At 39.3% G+C, this 21,107-nt stretch overlaps 1 protein-coding gene across 4 annotated transcripts in view; it reads left to right on the forward strand.

Moving 5' to 3' along the window:
* Window positions 1-18,102, forward strand: part of RAPGEF4 (Rap guanine nucleotide exchange factor 4) — a 213,402-nt gene extending 195,300 nt beyond the window's left edge. For all 4 annotated transcript variants that reach the window (XM_034785742.1, XM_034785743.1, XM_034785744.1 and 1 more), the window contains 6 exons: window positions 2,866-2,956; window positions 5,184-5,234; window positions 5,801-5,888; window positions 6,245-6,309; window positions 14,911-14,965; window positions 16,826-18,102. In XM_034785742.1, the coding sequence (XP_034641633.1) occupies window positions 2,866-2,956; window positions 5,184-5,234; window positions 5,801-5,888; window positions 6,245-6,309; window positions 14,911-14,965; window positions 16,826-16,953 (478 nt within the window). In that variant the 3' untranslated portion in view covers window positions 16,954-18,102. The remainder of the gene's footprint in view (window positions 1-2,865; window positions 2,957-5,183; window positions 5,235-5,800; window positions 5,889-6,244; window positions 6,310-14,910; window positions 14,966-16,825) is intronic.
* Window positions 18,103-21,107: the final 3,005 nt, after the last annotated feature.

The raw sequence follows: 21,107 nt of genomic DNA on the forward strand, positions 1-21,107 counted from the left end.
CTCACAGGATCAGACTCATAGTAAGGTAAATAGAACATACTCCTCTCCAGTAGTCTCTAAAAACAGCCATTCCATTATCTGGTTCTTTACAGGGAAATTGTAAACCAGAAAGCAGATTTGACATATTCTGTCCAGTAGAGGGCAGTAGGATACATACACACAAATGAATAAGGTTTATTCCTCAAATCAGCAGTGTGAAATGGGAAAATGCATAAATGCAAGTAAATGAAGATATTAAGGTAAATTTAATAAACCTTTAAAATCAATCATCTTCAAAATAACAGTTAAACTTCACCTGAAGAAAAAACAGGGAAAATAATCAATCATAAAGTGCCCCAGACCCATTAGATTTCCCAGGGTTAACTTGTGCTATTTAGATCAGCTTGATGACCTGTTTACTTCCATGTTTCTGGTCTCACTACAATTCTAAAAATAAATGGCTAAACGTGACCTGCTCTACTGAGACCTCTGTGTCTCCTAAAGGCAGGGAGTTCTGAAACACAAGATTTTCCTAAATAAAAACTGAGCTGGCAGATTTATTTTCAGTGGCTGCAAGAGAACTTTAAAAATTATGGGGCTCTTTCTTACCATATAAATTGTTGCCATGGTAACAGGTGCTACAGAACATACTGAAACAAATATCATGTGCTGAAGAGTTAGAACAGAAAGAGCCAAGGGATTGGGTTAAAAAAAGGTAGGCCCAGACCTTGATATAATATTCCCGTCTACATTTGCACATGAAGAGCCTTGATAAACTAGTAACCGAATGAGAGTCGAATCATTCCTGGGAGCAGAGGAAGGTGCACTGGACTCATTAGGGAGGGCACTCAGTTCAGTACAGCACTGTTACTCTTCCAAGGTAGCTGGCGGTGAAATTGTGTGGCTCTGCAGCTTTCCTGGCATACTGATATTCAGAGATAATGGCTGCCGAGCCCTTTGTTTCTATGCTGTGACTGAGGGGTCCCCACTTTTCCAATAGACATGCTCTCTCTGCCCCACAATGAGCCCTTATTGGTGCTCATGCCCCCTAGGGGAAGTTGCATAATCAGATGCGGGCTCATTGTGGTGAGCCTGGTGTACTTTCGGCTTACTGTGCAATGGTTGCCCCTACCACTTGCTGGGTAAAAGTGCTCAGCTCACCAGGTCACAAACCCGGCATCTCTACATACACATTATTTAAAAGAACCTCTTTATGTGTATCCACAAAAGAGATTTACTCACTCTTCTATGCCTCCTCTCTCTCATCTCGATACACACTAGTTCACACACAGTCATTAAAAATCTCTCTCCATATGCACACTCACAAAACATTCCCTTATTTCAGACAAAGGGTAGTTGTAAATTGCAAGTTGCAGCTTCCTTAAATAAGCCCATACTACGCTTGAACACTAGTATTTTAATATTTATTATTTCTACAGAGCCCAGATTTATGCTTGGTGTCTCCCAGAACAAGTAAAGACATGTTACCATCATCAAAGCAACATATGAGGGAAATAATTTTGGCAGCAGCATTGGAAGGTTGGAGGGTGGTAAGGTTGTTAACAAGAAGACCCGAGAGCAGAAGAGGTCACAGTAGTCAGTAGATGATTAGGTTGTGGACAAGTGATTTGACCATCAGGAAAAAAAAGAAAAAGGTGTGGTTTTTTTTAAATGTTGTGAAGGAAAAGCTACAGGACGTGGCTATGGCTTGGACGTGAGGGGAAACAGAGCCAAGTTAATCCCCAAGGCTACAAACCTGGGTGACGGGATTATGGTAACTGTTCACTGGTATAGTATTGGGAGGAGAGAGAGTTTTCGGAGGCGAGACTATGAGCTCACTCTTAGTCATGCTGAGTTTAAGGTAAAGATACAAGATGAGATATCGGAGAGAGGATAAAATATTCAAGATTGAACTTCTGTAGGTAAAGCTGAAGTAGAGAATTATATTTGAGAATCACAGTTTGAATCTCTTGCTTTTATAGTTTCCTTAATACCACCCAACCTTTGCAAGTCAAATAGCAAAAGAAGCATAGGCCTAAAGCTTTCTACTTTGGGCAATTATAGTAACAAACATAGCAAATCATTTGCAAAGATGTGGCATATCAGATATTCTGTAACATGCAGTTATATCCTTCAGTCTCTCCTCAGCGCTAATGAAGGAGCACTCTTGTATTGGAGGGTAGGGCAGATTTAGTGCATCTAATATGTGGGGTCTTCAGCAATGGATATGTTGTAAAGGGTCTTTATAATGATGAAGATGACAACTGGCACTTATTTAATTGAAAGATCCCAAAGAGTTCAAGAAACCCGCACAAATTGATTACAGACTATGTATACAGGGGTCACTGAAACACAGCCATCTCTGGTCATCTGCCCCTTGAATCTGGAGTAAGACTCTTCTGGGATGTAGACAACCTGCCAGCCCACCAAGTTCTGCAGCAATGGGAGTGTAAACCATGCTTCTCCCAGCGTTTTTAGCATTCCTTGGGCCTTAACTTAGTCTAGTGTCAAGAGATAGTGCACTGGTGGGAGGGAAAGGTGTTAAAAGGCCATGGATTCCCGTATGCCAAAGATGACATCAGATAAGAGGAAAACTGGTGGCCAATTTTGAGGCGTGAGGGGAGAGAAGCTTCCAGGTGAATTTGATCAGTATAGATACAATTATCCTGGGTTTACCAAGCTTCTCATTATGCTTTGAGTTTGAGGTTCAAACAAAACTCAGGGGGAGAGGTGTTGCAAAATGATGTCTCAAGCCCACTGGTAAGGTTTGCTAGAAAGTAATCAAACTCAAACCAAACACTTCTATTCCACTCTCTTCAGGACCTCAGTTTTACTTCTCTCTGATTATATGCATAACATTAAAAGTCTGGACCTTTTGTATTTCAGCTGTAAGGAATACAAAAATCTTAATTCCTTTTTCGCTATTATCATGGGACTGAGTAATGTTGCTGTGAGCCGCCTTTCACTAACATGGGAGGTAAGTGATAGCTACAGTCCAGTTCCGAGACCTTTGGTTGTATTTCTGCTTTTAGTAAGCAACAACATCCATCCATGTTATTTCTAGAATTAGGGTTGAGAGGGAGGCTTGCCATTCTTCAAGACAGTAATTCAGCTCCTGAGAGGAGAGGTTACTACTGTAGGCTAAAAGCTTGGAGACATCCCACACCATTAATGAGCATTTGTGTAACACAATACTGAGCTGCTGTGTTGTGTTTTATTTTACAAAAAAGGTGAAGAGGGAGGCAAAATCATTGTGGGAAGCAAGGTGAAATGACATTTCATGGGCCAAATTCTCCTTTACCCCAGTGTAGCCCTGCTCCAAAAATTCTGAAAGATTTTTCATGAAATTTTTTAGCAAAACATTTTCATCAAAATTTCCATTTTTATAAAAATGTTGACCTATATATGCTGGTTGAAAACAGAAAATGTTTGCACATTTTTTGGATATTTCTGTGAACATTTTTCATGAAAAATAAAAAAATGTTTGGCCAGGTTGCTGTGATATGTCAGTGATATGTTACTGGTGTAACTGAAACCAAAATATGACCTATTGCATTTAACACGTTTCTAAAATCTGGCCTGAAAATGGGGATTTGAGGTACCATCAGAAGGCAGCAGTTTACAAAAAGACCTAACCTGAAATCTAAATGTACACCTGCAATTCGCAGCCAGAGAAGCCTATATTGATTTTTCTAAATACCAGCATAAACCTTCTCACAATTAATGTTGAAGGCATGAATTTGAAGGCTAATTTCTAAATAAATGGCCCTTTATTTCTAGCTACTAAGATTGGGGGTTTAAAAGAGGGCAGGAGTTCTAAACAGACAAGAGGTGGAATTTAAATTATTTACTGTGTACAACAAACTGGAATTTACAATAGATATGGGGATTGAGCTGGAAGGGGGAAAAATTTGTAAGTGAAAGAGGTATGATACTGAATTCAGATAAATGTTTTCACATTCTTTTGTTCAGCAGAGCAGTCAGGTTATTAAAGCATAATCTAAGAGTATCTCTGCTGGGTTTTTTCAGGATATATACAGTGAACATCATTAAAAATAAATATTTAGGACCCGATTTTTACTAATGTTCATATGCAGGTATGTCAGTCGCACACACAAATCAGGTATTTGCAGGTGCATATGGCCACTTCATTCACTAATACCTAATTTGTATGCGTATAGAAAATAGGCACACAATTGTTCATGTCCATCACTAGAAATGAGGCCCTTGCTGTGGTACTCTGCCTATAACATGCCTATTAAATAGAGGAAAAACTTTGCTGCAGAATCGACTTTAAGGAAATATTTCTTTATTGCTTATGATGCCCGCTAAATGTTGTAATGTGATTTGATCAGAAAATATATTCAAATTTGTAATGCAAATTAGAAAGCTGACATGTTTCAATTTGATATATGAAAGTTACTGTGATCTTTGAAGCTGTCTTTTTCACATACCAGTATCCAGTTCCAGTAAATTTGCTCAACATTTCTAGTATAATATGAGATAGAAAGCAACTATTTAATAATGTTCCACCATATCCTTTGTTCACTATAGGCATAGCTGACAAAAGTTCATTTTCAGTGTCTATTGTGAACTGAAAAGTTATTAATTAACTTAAACCCAAACAAATGAACACTGACCCTTGGATTCCACGCGAATCAAGGATTTGTGTAATAGCTGATGATACATTTGCCTTAACAATAGCTCCTGGAAATGCCTAGGTGTGGTTTGACTGACTTGTGAATATTCCAAAAGTCCCTTCTGTGAATGATCTAGCTGAAATAATACTGCCCAAGGTATTTTTGTGAATTGCTTTGGTTCAAACAGGCTGTCATTAAGGATGGGCCTGAATTGGAAAACTGAATTAAACTTTCATTTCCACTTTGGATCCAGATATGAATGTGAATTACTTGGCTGCAGCATGTCACTGTAATGGGCCAATTCAACATCTGAATCTGAACATCTCAAACTAGGTAACTTCAGGATTGGATCCAAATCAGGATCCAGGTTTTGTAGCTCAGTCCCATCTCTATTTATAATCTGGTTGCTAGGAGACGTGCTGTATTTTACATTACCACATTGTTCCAAAAGGAACAGTTTTTCCTGCTTTATGGATGTTTACAAGAAACATATACAGTTAAATGATTATACTGAATGCAGATTGAATTTAACACAATTTTCTGTTGTTTTTGTTTTATTAACAGAAACTTCCAAGCAAGTTCAAGAAGATCTATGCAGAGTTTGAAAGCTTGATGGTAAATGGCAATAGATCCTTTATTCTGTGCACAATCTGTACTAATTCAGTTTCTGAGTAACTGATTTGAATTCCTCGATTCAGAACATTTTATATGTCCTTGTTTGAATTTAAGAAGTTTATGATCCCATTTTAGTGCTGCTAAAATAAGCATGTATGACTAATAAATTATACTCTTAGGAACTTACTCTGACAGAATTTATGTACCACTTAAGGTCAATCTGGGAAACTCCGAAAAGCTTTATAACATGTTTTCCCATTGTACATATGGGAAATTATATTTTCTAACATGGATTTTTTTTTTTCCGGTGTCTGCAAATCCATTAGAGGGAGGAAAAATATGATGTTTCTATTCAAATAAGCTCTTTTGTAATCACACTTATATCTTGTCATTTGATAGGAAAACTGTTAAATTTAATAAAAGCTGTCCTTGTTTTGAAGCTTCACTTTTTAAAGCTGCAAGACAAAGTAATTACATTTAATAAACACCATGGCTTTTAAATGAAGCTATACAGTGTCTGCTTTTTGATCCATGTTAATAATTGTCTGATCTCTTCTTTTTTTAAGGATCCATCAAGAAACCATAGGGCCTACAGGCTTACTGTAACTAAACTGGACCCTCCTATAATTCCCTTCATGCCCTTACTCATAAAAGGTAATCTAGAAAATCTACCAGCCTTATTCATGTGAAAGTTAGTTGTCAGATATTTGAAGAGTGAAAGGCAGTAAGAGAAAGTAAAATTCAATCTCAGTGGAAGGTGCAATCCTCTTTTCCATTTAAAAAAAAATCATGACATGAAGATAGGTGAAGGAGTTTTCAGTAAATCTGAATGTCAGACTCCAATTGCACTAGCCTCAGTGAGAAATCTTTCAAAGTTTCACTCTAATAAAAGGAGCATGCTTTTTAACAATTAAATGGTATGATTGTTGTAACTGAAGAGATAGAGATACAGTGCTGTGCTGTTTTGTATGTCAATTATCTATAAGACTTTTGCATTTATTTCTATGCAGACATGACGTTTACTCATGAGGGGAACAAGACATTCATTGACAATCTAGTAAACTTTGAAAAAATGGTACGTACAGTATGTTCTCAGCTATGGTTGTATGTTGAGATTTACAGTGGTGCAAAAGAGAACTGATGGTTTTATATCAGAGATTTCTAGGTACAAAATAGGCACACAAATGTCATTTTCTTCTGAAACTGAGTTGCATTGTTGGCACTTTGAGGGCAAATTTCCAGGCTTGGTAGCTCTCTTTCCTGTTGGAAGGGAAATCAATGACACAAAGTCAGGGTTATGTTCCAGTGTAATTTATGTATGAACAATTGTAAACAAGTTCTGTTTACCTAGAAAAGAAGTGGCAACAACTGCACGCAGGCAATTTCCTTTGCAGAAATCTCAACTCAGAGCCATCTTCCTGCTACTGAGAAGTGGGGGTTTTGTCATTGTCCGTATTGGTTACTCAGGGTATGTCTTCACTTCAGAGTTAACTCAGATGATCAAGCCTAGCCCTAGTGTAAGCCCCCACAGTGCAAGGCCCTACCCAAGTTACTGTGTCCTCCTCTTTGCTGCACTCAGCCATGTGTGCTGCTAGGACTAGTGGGAGCATATTCCATGGTTCTTTGTGCTGCAATAAGCTGAACCACTCTGATTCTTTCCCAGTAAATTGTGGGAGAACTTGTCTGCCCTTCAAGCCCTTGGGGGAATTGTGGGGAGGCCTATCAGCATTTGAGTGATTAGCCTGTGTGCTCACTGCAATGTGGGCAGATTATCAACCCAACTGAATGCATCACTCAGATTTTAGCCTACAGCCCCAGACAAGCCAACTAGCCTGGGTTAAAATCACCACCAAATTCAGGTGAGAGGTTCTTTTTGCGGTGGAGAAGGCGTAGGGGCAATGCCAGGTAGCAGCCTGAGTTAGTTCTACAGTGAAGGCATACCCTAACTGCATATAAGCACTCCCTGTTCCCTTCTTCTGCCTCAGCCCCGAGCTTTCTTCCTGGGAAAGAACTGTTTGACCAGGACTTCATGGTTTAATTAGGTGGGCATAGGTGCTAGCTCTCCTTTCTGAAGTTGTTGTGAAATACACAGGAACCTCAGACAGGTTTGCCTGGAGTTGGCTTCTGGTCAGTCCCTAGTCTGACAAAAGAAAGTGCTTAATCCCTTAAGTGATAATCTGGGTGTGGTTACTGAATGGTATCTCTAGGTCTAGGCCATCCAGTTAATTCTTGCTATGCACGGTTTCATACTGAATGCTTATATATCGATGACTCATAACGTGCATAACATTAACACCTTCTGCCGTGACGATATATATTTGTGGTGTTAATTATTGTAACAGCGAATCAGGACAGCATTCAGATTTTGTGTGTGTATGGGTGTACGTTGGCTGCCTATTGCTATAATATACAGTTGTCGATTCCAAATGGACGACTGACTTCATACCATTTTTTGTCTCAAGACTTATAGAGTCTGCCAGCCATAAGAAGGAATTTTTCAAACGCGTATCTCCACAACCTGTTTTTATTATTAGTAGCAGAAGATTTTAGAGGTAGTTTTATACAGCAATACAGTGTTGCCCCTTTTGACCCAAGCAGTTATCCAATATTTAGGGTCTTGTGGATTGTTTCCGACAGGAGGGGAAATAGATGATGAAGTCACATATTTCTTTGATGTAGTTCTGTTCCCCTGAACACAGTAAGAATCAAACAGGAAACAGTTTGTGTGCTCACAGTTCCAAGCCTCTTCTTCAGCCCACACTGTACCCAAAAGTGCTCTCTCTTGGGGTATGTCTACACTACAGCTGGGAGCGTGCTTCCCAGTGCGGGTAGACAGACACATGCTAGTTCTGCTTGAGCGAATGTGCTAAGAGTAGTAGTGTTGTCGGGGTAGCAGGGTGGCAGGTTGGGCTAGCTGCCCACATACGTACCTCAGGGGGCTGGCCCCGGTGGGTTTGTACTCAGGCAGCTAGCCCAGGCTGCACTGCTGCTTTTAGTGCACTCACTCAAGCAGAGCTAGCATGTGTCTATCTACCTGTGCTGGGGAGCACGCTGCCATCTGCAGCTTAGACATACCCTCAGGGTCATGTTACAAGCACTTCTCTGGATGTCTCTGGGGCTTCCTTGCGGCTTTCTCTGTCTGCTTCTGTAGTGTTTCTGATGCTTCTTTCCACACACACAGCTCTCTCAAGCAATATGCAGCCTCCAGTCAAAGCTCTCCCACATATCTCAGTTCACTGGCCTGGCATGTAGCCTATGTTTTGGGCTCCTGAGTACAATCCCGTGGGAGACCCAGGTACGAACTCGGGGAGTTAGCCCCTCCCACCGCTCACATGGCTGCAGTTACTCATTTTTAGCATGCTAGCTCGATCCGAGTTAGTGTGGGAATTTCTACTTAGGCTGGAAATTACAGTGTGGACGTACCCACAGTGCAAGTAGTAAGATCTTGAGGGGGAAAGAAGGACAGATTAGGAAGGTAGGGAGAAAGCATGGGGAAGAGAGAACATATGAAGAAAGACAAGAAGAGCACACAGAGAGAAGAGACAAGAAATTGGGAAAGGAAGGAGAAAAAATTTTAATAGATGGGAGAGAGAGCAGGTTAGTGCAAAGCTATAAAAGGCACCTGGTGAACAGGGGAATATCCACAATAGGAAAAAAGGTGATTCTTTTTTTTTTTTTTTAGCATGTGCTAGCTAACACACTGTAAAATTCTAGTATGGACAAGGCAGTTTGTAGTTTTTACATGTGTTATCAGGTCAAGATAAATAAATGGGGGAGGGAGACTATTGTTTATCTCAGTCTTTTAACTCATGTTTCAACTACAACTGCCTGGTCACGTATTAATTGCCATGTCTTAGCTAACACAGGCTAAAAAATACTTTTTTTTCCTAGTGAAGACAAGGCTATGCAGTCACATATTACTGGCTAAATTCTGCTGTAATTTACACTGGTATAAATTCTGAGCAACACCATTGTCAATATTCTGCTACTTTCATGTAGTTTTAGATAGAAACCAGAAAATAGGCAGTGGGAGATTTTCTCCAGGAGCCATATCTAGTGATTTGTCATTTCTAGCTATATAATTAACTCTAGTTGCTTCTGATGGTTAGGAATTATTGGTCTGTCCTGAATTTCTTCATCCTTTGGAAAACAGTTTCTTTTGATCCATCCTGATTAGGAGATTTTAACTTTAGTTCTGCTTACAAATAAAAATCTCTTGATGATCCCTACTGAAATCCTTGTTTATTCCAAAAAGGGATGTTCCTCTGCTTCTGGCATAACTACAGCGCTATGTCTGAATTCTCACCAAAGAGTTTCAGTTCCAACAGCTGATAGGTTACCGACAACTGTCTGCTTGTAATTGGCCACCCAGACTGGAAATAGCATAATAAATGACATCCTTCCAACCAACACAGCTTTCTTATTCACTCTCATCTCTGTTTAATGTTTCAACTGTATTTTTAAAAAGACTGACACCTTTTCAGACTTGTGAGAACTCTTTCATCCATTATTTTCTCACAAGTCTAAAGTACTAAATCACAACCTGCTCTTTGTGCGCCCTTCTAATACCGAAGCTGGGAGGGGGCAGCAGATAGCAGGAGTTGACCCCTGGGTTTATGGGGCCATGATCAATATTTTTGTCAGTAATTAGATGTTTGAATTATTAGCATAACAGTAGCATTACTAGTGCTTTATAGACTTTGTCTTCACTACCAAAAAGTTCTATTTTTACAGTAACTACCATGTGTTTGCTATCTTGCTGAAAATCCTAGCGGAGAAAAGTGCAGTGTAGTTAGACGAGGTCAATATTGTACCCTCTACCCAGATTTGATCTCACCTAACTACATTGCAGTAAAAGCTGTCTGTGCCTTATCTCCACTAGGAGTTTTACATAATATGCATTCGCTATTGTACTGTAAAAACACACCTTTTTTGGCAGTGAAGACAAAGTCATAATTATCAGGGGGGAACTAGCTTGCGAAGTTGTAGAAGTGCTGCTGTTGCAAGGTTGAGAACATACAATTTGGGAGCTGCAGGAAGGTAAAGCAGTAGTGAAGAGGACTGTAGTAGACCACAAGTGCAACGATTGGGCACCTCACACAAGTTTCTCTCTCAACTCCAGAAACAAGCCTCTATCCTTTGAGGCAAAGGAGAAATCCCATAGCTGTTAGTAGTAGTAGTAGTAGTAGTAGTAGTTCCTGTTTACTCCCTGTGGGATAGCCACTAGAGGGCAACATGCAACCTACAAAGCCAGTACATAACAGTATATTACATACAAGTTGTACTGCTTTTGTACCTGTCAATTTTTAAACAGTTTCACAGGTTTTTGGAAATAGATGGGATATGCTAGGCAGGCCCTTTTCTAGAATGGTTGTTCTGTGGGAGGCTCCAGGGGCTGGTTCTCCATGTGGAGATGCTATATTCCATACCACATTTGTGTCCCCAAATGAATTCAAACATGGTCTTTATCTTTTCCCTCACGGTTCATTTGAAAGTCATTATTTACAACCCTTTCTTCCCATTCTCTCTATAACCCGAGTACATGTGGCTGTCATTGCAGCATCGTGTCTTCATAAGGGAAGGCAGGGGACGCACTTCCTTTGGAGATTATGTCAACACTATTCCTTAAATCATCTGGCAGTGTGATCAGAGATCAATTTACCTGGCAGCCTCTGCACTCGCTGCTTACCAGTAGTGGCACCTGCAGAGGGAATAGAAGCTGCAAGGTGGCTCTGAAACCTAGAGCCCACAGTACCATCAGGCTACAAAGCTGGTCTCTGGTTCTTCTTTTGTTGAGTCTCTTCATCCTTGAGGTGTGAAATGAGTATTAGAGAATTTGTGCATATTGGTTTTCAGGTTTTGTGGTTATGAACAAAAGGGATTTCACATTCTGATCCTTATGCAAAAAAAGGGTAAACATTCTTTCATTTTTGGAACATAAAGATTATGCAGAAAGTGTGTGACTAAAGCCCCTGGTAGTTTTCTATGGCATATATGAATATTTATAACATTTAGAAGCCTAGGTTAGGAATGGATTAGCAGATAATGTGCTGGCCTGCTGCCACTCTTCTAGGCAGCATAAAACTTGAAACGGTATTGTTGTGTGTATATATAGCATGCTGATAGTAGCAGTTGCTATTGTGTTACATGGTTGGTTCTATTTCAGATGGCTCCATATTTAGGTTTATATGGCTTTTCAATAATGGCCTTTTGTAACATAGTGAGTAAACAGAGGCTAATTTTTGGAGATATTAACCTGAGATAATCCCAAAATGAAGAAAAGTTTAAGGTGCTAACAATTGAACTTCTGTGTTAATGTTTGCTCAGTAATACAACCCTTCATCTACATGTAGTAAAACTCCACTATTAATGGATCAAAAGAAGAGAATCCACCACATTTGCAAGGCACTGGTAAAATAAATCTGTTTTTTCTTTATGAGCCAGTGATATGTCCAACTCACACCTTTTATGTCAATACTTGTGAAATGTATAGGACATACAAAGAGCCATGTGAATGGAGCTTTTTGTAGGATGTATGGTGTGCTTCTGGGATCATCTCATTGGGTTGAAGCAACATATTCTGCTGTGTTAACTCCCACTTCCAAAATCCTTGCTGTTGCATCACTGCCTTCATCCTTCTGAATGAAAAGGATTGGATGAGACTATCTTTAGAGCCATGCAACACCGCTCCTTAAAATGGAATCCTTCAGACAGTTCAGTGAGAGAAGATACTCCTATCCAAACAAGAGGCTAAATGCACAACTTCCAGTTTCCTAATTTTGAATAGTCCATAAAGGGAGAAGCTTAGAGTTAGAACTTTTGGAAACTCATACTCCTGATTTCTTTCATCTTTCTGAACTGCACACAGTAGACTTGTCCTGATCCCAAATGTTACTCCAATATACAGAACATCCCCAAAATAAAGAAAATACATGGGGTGAAAAAGTTTCAGTGATGTTTGTCTCTTACCGCAAGGTAAGATTCTCAACCATAAAATTGGATCCAAAACTAATCAAACTTTGGAGAAATTTGAACATAGCTCTAGATCCAAACTTCATGGCTCATTTCAAATTTTTTGTGAAGTGAGGCCTAAGACACTGAAGATTTGTAAGTATAGAAAGATAAGGATGCATGTTTCCAACAAACACCCAGCAATATACAGGTCAAGCAACTTTAACCATCATCTTGAAAGACAGAACTTTCTGAAGTGCCTCCCCTAAAAGAAGTAATTCTGGAAGTTGCATCAAGGCATTAGTCAGCCAGCCTTGTTCAATGCTATGATACCTCTCCTGGAAATACTTATTTTAAGGGAGTATTTCCTGAAATAGTATGATCAAAATAGCAACACCACTAGTAATTGTGTTAGCCAAAACTACATGGCTTCCACAGAAGTATGTAACATATCTGTTTCCAGAGCATACTCAAGTGTTTTCCAGTTTGATTAGATTAGACTTCCAGGCTTGATCCTACAAGGCACTGCGCACTCTGGGTTGATCCAGCACAACTCTTAGATATGTCTTTATCGTTAAGTATCTGAGTAGCCTTAGTGAAGTCAGTTGGATTACTCATGTGCTTAATGTTAAGAACATGCAAGAGAATTTGCAGGATTGTAGCCTTAGATTGTAGACTCCTAAAGGAGAACACCATGCACACCTGTAATACTAGACAAGTAATAATAATTATTTGGAGAAGTGTAAAAAGAACTAAGGTAATGTAGCATTAAATTTATTTTTACTTTAGGGCTCTTTATCTATTTAATTTTGCATCTGTTTATCTAGAGAGTATAAAAAATAATCCTTGGTCCTTATGCCCCAAAATGTTGGCAAAGTTGTGATGTACACTCAGGCACCTCTTGCGCACTATCACAGGCTAGTTACATATTGTGTAGGTATTAGATTTCTCGTGTTGATCAACAGTCATGCCAGTCTTGGTATACTTTACATGCTGCATTAAAATGTCTGAGATTACTCCATTCATGTGTATGAAAAATGTCAGTTACAAGCCTGTTCTGGAGTAGTGCTTACTATTTTCCTCTGAGCTGTTGGGTTAAGAACTATTTTATTTTCACATAACAGCCTAATCTGTGGATTTTTTTTGTGAGGCATCTAAATTTAACCAGACAATTCTCTCACTACTCACTAGTTGGAAATAGGCTATTCCACTGTATGGGTTTATAATTTTCTTGATCATCTTAATTTCCAGTGTGTGTAAAACAGCCTTTTGAGAATATGCTGTGAAAGTATGTTAACATATAACTATTAGAATATGTTTTAACATGTTAAATGTGTTGGAACACATGAGAACAAACTTCAGATTCTTTGTAGCAATAGCAATTTTGCCATTTGAAACTTTTTTCCTACTTCTTCTTAATTTAAATAAGTAAATTAAACCACAAGCTTTCATGCCTAAATCAAACTCCCCAACTATGGAAATTCAGATTTACTCCTGAAGTTGTAATTTAATTGATACTTTGCTCAGCCAGGAGAACATTATCTATCAGGTGACAATTGAGCCAGTGAGTTAAGTTTGGGGTTGTAGAATTAGATTTCAACTTCCTTGCTTTTTGTTTAATCAGCAGCAATTCTACTCTGAAACATTACTGTAAAATAGCACTTCTTCCTTATCAGATCTACCCCCGATGTTTATTAAGTCACTGTGGCTTACTTTAGGGACTGCAATAATTTTTTACTACATTTTACTCTTATTTCCACTGCAAAGCAAGCACATCTAGGAGGGACTGAGTTGGATTCTGTTCCTTCCTGTGAATTATCAACAAAAGTTTCAACTCCAGCTGTAGAAAAAGAAAAGAATCGAAGCTGGATTTGCAGGACTGGGTGAAATTTTGGCGCCACTGAAGTCAATGGCAAAAATTTTCTTGATTTCAGTAGGGCCAGGTTTCCACCCATCAGCTTTTTAATTATAAACTGAGCACACTTCATCAGGAAATCAGTAAACATGGATCCCCAGGATGCCATTTTTACAGCCATTTTTCAAAGTGGAGTTGCATTTTAACTCAAACCCGTAATAAAATTTGAAATATCTAAAAGTGCTCAGTAATTTAATGGAATGTGCTCTAGAATGTCCTTGCTGTTAGGAACTAGTGATCTTAAAATTAAAGTTGAGTATTGGTGTGCAGAGGGTTTGGGATAACCCTTTTGTTTCATGTGAAGGTGGGAGCAAATCTGGGGGGGGAGGGATAGCTCAGTGGTTTGAGCATTGGCCTGCTAAACCCAGGTTTGTGAGTTCAGTCCTTGAGGGGGCCACTTGGGGATCTGGGGCAAAATCAGTACTTGGTCCTGCTAGTGAAGGCAGGGGGCTGGACTTGATGACCTTTCAAGGTCCCTTCCAGTTCTAGGAGATGGGATATCTCCATTAATTATTATTATAGCAAGGTTAAATATTAAAGGAACTGATTCTCACTTATACTAAGGCCCCTTTACACCACTTAGAAAATGGAAATCACATTTATGCCCACTTTGAGGCCCATGTAAATGAGAATCAGACCCAAAATGTCAGGGCAACGTTAAAATTCTGAATCTTTAACATCATTTGAATGTTTTAATTGACTTTGTCAGTATCTTCAGACCTGTGCTTAGTTCAAATGATGAAATACAATGTTTGTTTTCTGTTTGCATCCTCCACCAAGAAGGACACTTAAAATACATTTTCTTTTCAGCGTATGATCGCCAACACTGTAAGGACAGTGAAATTTTGCCGAACCCAATCTTTCAGTAAGTGTATTGCGATATGTGCATTGTCAGAATTATCATTGGTAATTGGAATGTTAAAAATGAGTTTGTTGTGGATGATAAAGACATACTGGATAATGCATTTTGAGGCTATTGTTTCAATAGTTTCACCATACTTTGTGGTCAGGCACAATGACAGAGGTCTGATCAACCAGACTGAATAATTTCAGCCTCACTTTGCTAAAGAGCACCACTCAGTCTCTGATTTTCTTTTTAACACAGCAGCCTCCTATCCTTCTTCACAGAAAGCAGAATAAAAGAAACACTTATAATGGAATAGATTTTTTTTCCATCCTAGCACCAGAATCTCTTGTTGACTAAACTTTTTCTTTGTTCCAGGCAGCATCTCGGTTGGACATCTCTCTTTTTTAATTTTGATTTATTAGGCACTCTGAGACCTTCAGATATAAATGATTTAGAAATTAAAATATACTCTCATTATCTTCTAGATGTAAACACACACACATATCTTCAGTTAAAGTCCATGGACATATGCACATACATTGAGAATAAAGTAGTTTGCACACAGTGTAGATTCTGCATCATCTTCTTTTCTAACAGAAGAGTGAACGTTTGTAAAGCACTTAGTGCATATTGCTGTGAAGCAGCAGTTGCTCAGCTCTGAAGTCACCAGTCTGTGGAACAATATATAGCAATACTTTAATAAATATTGCAGGAATGCCTACAGTGCAATGACATTATATTGTATAACTACAGTAAAAAAGTGATTAAATTAAACACAAAAGACTTGATTCTCCCCTGGCAAGCGTCTTGTGTGGTCATTTAGGGAATGTCTAGATAAATTGCTTTTAAAAATCAAGTTAACTAACTTGATTTAAAACAGCCCTTATACCTCATGTAGACACAGTTTAATGCCTTTATAATTGTGTTACCCGATCAAGTTGTAGCTTAGGCTCTGCCTATGGGTTTGTCTACACTGCAAGAGAAGGTGTGATGGTAGTGTGGGTAGGGGTACCCATGCTAACTTTAATCTAGCTACCATCTACCAACGTAGATGTGATGGCACAGGCTTCAGCAAAAGCTAGCCACCCTAGTACCTGGAGCCTGGGTATGTACTCAGTTTCTAGCCCTTGCTGTAGCGCATGATGTCAGATTGTTCAAGATATTTAGACATCTAAAGATGCAGATAAGCAGTTAGTGGGATCTTCAAAAGCATGTGAACACCTAACTCCTGCTGAAACCAATCAGTTAGGTGGTAGTCACTTTTGAAAATCCCACTAGGTGCCTATCTCCATTTTGACAAATCTGGCCCAGGGAACTTTTAGATTGTAAGCCAGTGACTGTCACTTATTATATGTTTTTACAACACCTAACATAATGGGTCTGAAGCTGCTTGGCCACTAAACTCCACCACCTTGCAAATGTTAAATAATAATGAATTAAGGACTACATTGATTCATAAAGGGCACCTAAAGCAATTTTACAGTTTGGGGCCAGTGTGAGCTCTCCTAGGTCAACAGTAGATATTACTAAACTGTTAAACTATACTAACTAGCTGTGTAATTATTACTATTGAGTATTAAGCTAGGTATAAAACTTCACCCAAGGGCCATCAATTTGAGAGAATGTAGCCAAGGACATCAGGAAGCAGAGTTATTCTATGGGGAAAATAATACAAGATAATAAAAATATAAAATACACTGGGGAGAGTAAATTCAAATGGAGGAGAATAGTTGAAGACAGATTTCTAAACATTTTATTTTTACTGCACCAGTATCTGGTGTTTACTTATAGTAGATTTCTGAAAAGAAGAGTTATATATTCTACTCAGATTTTTGTTTGACCAAGTGTACCAATCCTACATCATTTCTGTTTCTTCAGATCCTGACGCAGCTCTAACTAATAAGAACCATCAGGATGTACGGAGCTATGTACGACAATTAAATGTGATTGACAACCAGAGAACTTTATCACAGATGTCTCACCGACTAGAACCACGTCGAGCATAAACATTTAAAGTGACTACAAGAAATGATTTTTTTCCAGTCAAGGTCATCTATTAAGAACTCCACTTATTCTGCTACTGCATTGCCACTACAAAAATAAGCAAAAACATATTCTAAAATCCTAGGTAACGCACAATGTACCAGCCCTCAGAGAAGTTTGACTAATGAAGAGTTTATACATTGTGACTGTGAGGGTGCACCTTGGGTACTGTTCATTCATTTTAAGGTGAGGCAAAATTCCTGTAACTAGTGAAAATAAAAACAAGAGGTAAAATAGCCAGAAGAGCTGGTGAAACGTGCACCAAAAACTCCAAATAGTTCTAAGGAATGTAACAGTGTTTCTTTTCTCTAATTAAAAATACAATATTTTAAGATTTATTATCCAGTTCGAGGCCAAAATCTGCCATTAGTTTTGCATGTTCAGTTCACATTAACTTCAATGAGAGATGTATGTAAGAAACCAGTGGCAGAATTTGGGCCCAAGCTAGGTCCAATGGTATATTTCCAGGGTTTGGTATTCAGGGAGCTATTGAAAAAAATGTTTACTTATTAAACACTCATGTATTAATAACAATTTCACACCTTAACCACATTTGCATACAACTGTAAAGCACTCTGGCCATTTAAGTTACCCTGGCAGGACTGAACTGCCATGTTTTGAATTATATATAGATTAATATTTGTAATTTTACTTCTTTTGAGGTTTTCTTAAACTACCAACCAGGATTTTAGAAAATTTCAATTTGAAGCAATGAGCTTTATAAAATCAGTAGCATAAAGGTAGCAAGAGACTGGTTCCAAAAGAGCACAAAATGCACAAAGACAATATTTTCCTGGACATTATAATCTTAAATATCAGCTACAATTAGTTGTGGATTATTAAAACATACTTTCTGGACTTAAACATTTACAAATATTTCAATTTTTAGCAATTGTTTTGCACTTTCAAATAGACTGTAAATAGAAAAGTTAATTCCTCATGTTCTAGAGTATTTATTTGTTTATGTAATAGCTATTGTGCCAAAATAATTGCTTTTTATTTATTTTATTTAGCATGTAATTGAAGTACAGTTTTTCTGTCTTTATACTTAGTCTGTACTTTATGTGTAGGAATTGTGTAAGGTATGTTTTCTGTAAATAACATGCAGTATCTTAATTAAATGTAATTGCTTAAAAAGATTTGTTCACTGTCTTTAACATCTTTTGTGTGTACTCCGATCTTCATTCCTGCATAAAAACAGATGATGTTAGCAGGCTGGAGGAGTGAACTTCAATTGAACTTTGCTAGGTATTGAACTGCAATGGGGTCCTCCCGTTTCTATACACAATGGTCAATTCTGTCCTCATTTAAACCTGTTCAGCCCCATCACTATCTTTGGGAGTTGAACAGCTTGAAAAGAGGCTTGTTTAGCTAATTTGTTTGGGGTTCCAGAGAAGACTCCCCCTCTGAATCAGCGTGAGGCTAGAAACCTTATAAATTTCAAGTATTCAGAAATAATCAAGAAATAAACAGTATCCCCAATAATGTCACGGCAAACCTGGTGGCTGAACTTTGTGACTTTGTCCTCACCCACAACTATTTTACATTTGGGGACAATATACCTTCAAGTCAGCGACACTGCTATGGGTACCCAAATAGCCCCACAGTATGCCAACGTTTTTATGGCTGACTTAGAACAACGCTTCCTCAGCTCTTGTCCCCTAAAGCCCCTACTCTACTTGCACTACATTGATGACATCTTCATCATCTGGACCCATGGAAAAGAAGCCCTTGAGGAATTCCACCATGATTTCAACAATTTCCATCCCACCATCAACCTCAGCCTGGACCAGTCCACACAAGATATCCACTTCCTGGACACTACAGTGCTAATAAGTGATGGTCACATAAACACCACCCTATACCAGAAACCTACTGACTGCTATACTTATCTACATGCCTCCAGCTTTCATCCAGACCACATCACATGATCCATTGTCTACAGCCAAGCTCTCAGATACAACCACACTTGCTCCAGTCCCTCAGACAGAGACAATCACCTACAAGATCTCTATCAAGCGTTCTTAAAACTACAATACCCACCTGCTGAAGTGAAGAAACAGATTGACAGAGCCAGAAGTCACCTACTACAGGACAGGCCCAAGAAAGTAACAGAACGCCACTAGCTGTCACCTTCAGCCCCCAACTAAAACCTCTCCAGCACATCATCAAGAACTACAATCTATCCTGAAGGACGATCCCTCACTCTCACAGATCTTGGGAGACAGGCCAGACCTTGCTTACAGACAGCCCCGCAACCTGAAACAAATACTCACCAGCAACCACACAACAAAAACACTAACCCAGGAACCTATCCTTACAACAAAGCCCCTTGCCAACTTTGTCCACATATCTATTCAAGGGACATCATCATAGGACTTAATCACATCAGCCACACTATCAGGGGCTCGTTCACCTGCACATCTACCAATGTGATATATGACATCATGTGCCAGCAATGCCACTCTGCCATATACATTGGCCAAACCAGACAGTCTCTACACAAAAGAATAAATGGATACAAATCAGACGTCAAGAATTATAACATTCAAAAACCAGCCGGAGAACACTTCAACCTCCCTGGACCCTCAATTACAGACCAAAAGTCACAATTCTTCAACAAAAAAACTTCAAAAACAGACTCCAATGAGAAACTGCAGAACTGGAATTCATTTGCAAACTGGACACCATTAAATTAGGCTTGAATAAAGACTGTGAGTGGATGGGTCATTACACAAACTAAAAATATTTCCCCATGCTAATTTCCCCCCTACTGTTACTAGCACCTTCTTGTCAACTGTTTGAAATGGGCCATGCTGATTATCACTACAAAAGTTTTTTTTTCTCCTGCTGACAATCGCCCACCTTAATTGACTAGTCTCGTTAAAGTTGGTATGCCAACCCCCATTTTTTCATGTTCTCTGTACAGTAACTCCTCACTTAACGTTGTAGTTGTGTTCCTGAAAAATGTGACTTTAAGTGAAACGATGCTAAGCGAATCCAATTTCCCTATAAGATTTAATGTAAATGAGGGGGTTAGTTTCCAGGGAAATTTTTTTCGCCAGACAAAAGACTATATTATATATATATATAGTCTTTATATACAATCATCATCACTGTGTACCAGTATTAAATTGTTTGTTTAAAACTTATGCTGTGTGTGTGTGTGTGTGTGTGTATATATATATATATATATACTGGTACACAGTGATGATGACTGTGAAGCTTGGTTGAGGTGGTGGAATCAGGGGGTGGGATATTTCCCAGGGAATGCCTTGGGAAAATGATGAACTAGCATTTGGCTGAGCCCTCAAGGGTTAACTCGTTGTTAATGTAGCCTCACTCTACAAGGCAGCAGGCATGGAGGGAGGAGAGACAGCATAGCAGACAGAGACAGAGACACACACCGTGTGTGTGAGAGAGATGCACACTTCCCCTTTAAATTGCTGACTCCAGTCTTAAGTACACTGCCTTGTTAATTAAATCAGCTTGCTGAGACCGCAACTGCTGCCTGGAATCTCCCTCCATCCTGAACCCTGTAGTGTCCCCCCCCTGCTCTATGGAAATAGGGTAAGCGGGGTGCAGGAGCAGGGGGGAGAGGGACACCCTGACATTAGACCCCACTTCTCCCCTTCCCCCCGTACTGCAAGCAGGAGTCTCTGGGAGCAGCTCCAAGGCAGAGGGCAGGAGCAGCACATGGCACTGGGGGAAGGGACAGCTGAATGCCGGCAATTGCTAGCCTGCTGGGCAGCTGCAGCACAGGGAACTTAGGAGAGCGGGGAGCTAATAGGGGGGCTGCCAATCCACCCTGATTCCAAGCCCCCACCAGCTAGCTCCAACAGGCTGCACTTCCTGCAAGCAGTGGACAAAGCAGGCGGCTGCCAAACAACGTTAGAAGGGAGCATTGCACAACTTTAAACGAGCATGTTCCCTAATTGATCAGCAACGAAACAATGTTAACCGGGGTGACTTTAAGTGAGGAGTTACTGTGTGTGTGTGTGTGTGTGTGTGTGTGTGTGTGTGTGTGTGTCTATATATATATATATATATATATATATATATATCTTTCTACTATATTTTCCACTGCATGCGTCTGATGAAGTGGGTTTTAGCCCAC

Source organism: Trachemys scripta, chromosome 11, assembly GCF_013100865.1.
Source record: "Trachemys scripta elegans isolate TJP31775 chromosome 11, CAS_Tse_1.0, whole genome shotgun sequence".
NCBI lineage: Eukaryota > Metazoa > Chordata > Testudines > Emydidae > Trachemys > Trachemys scripta.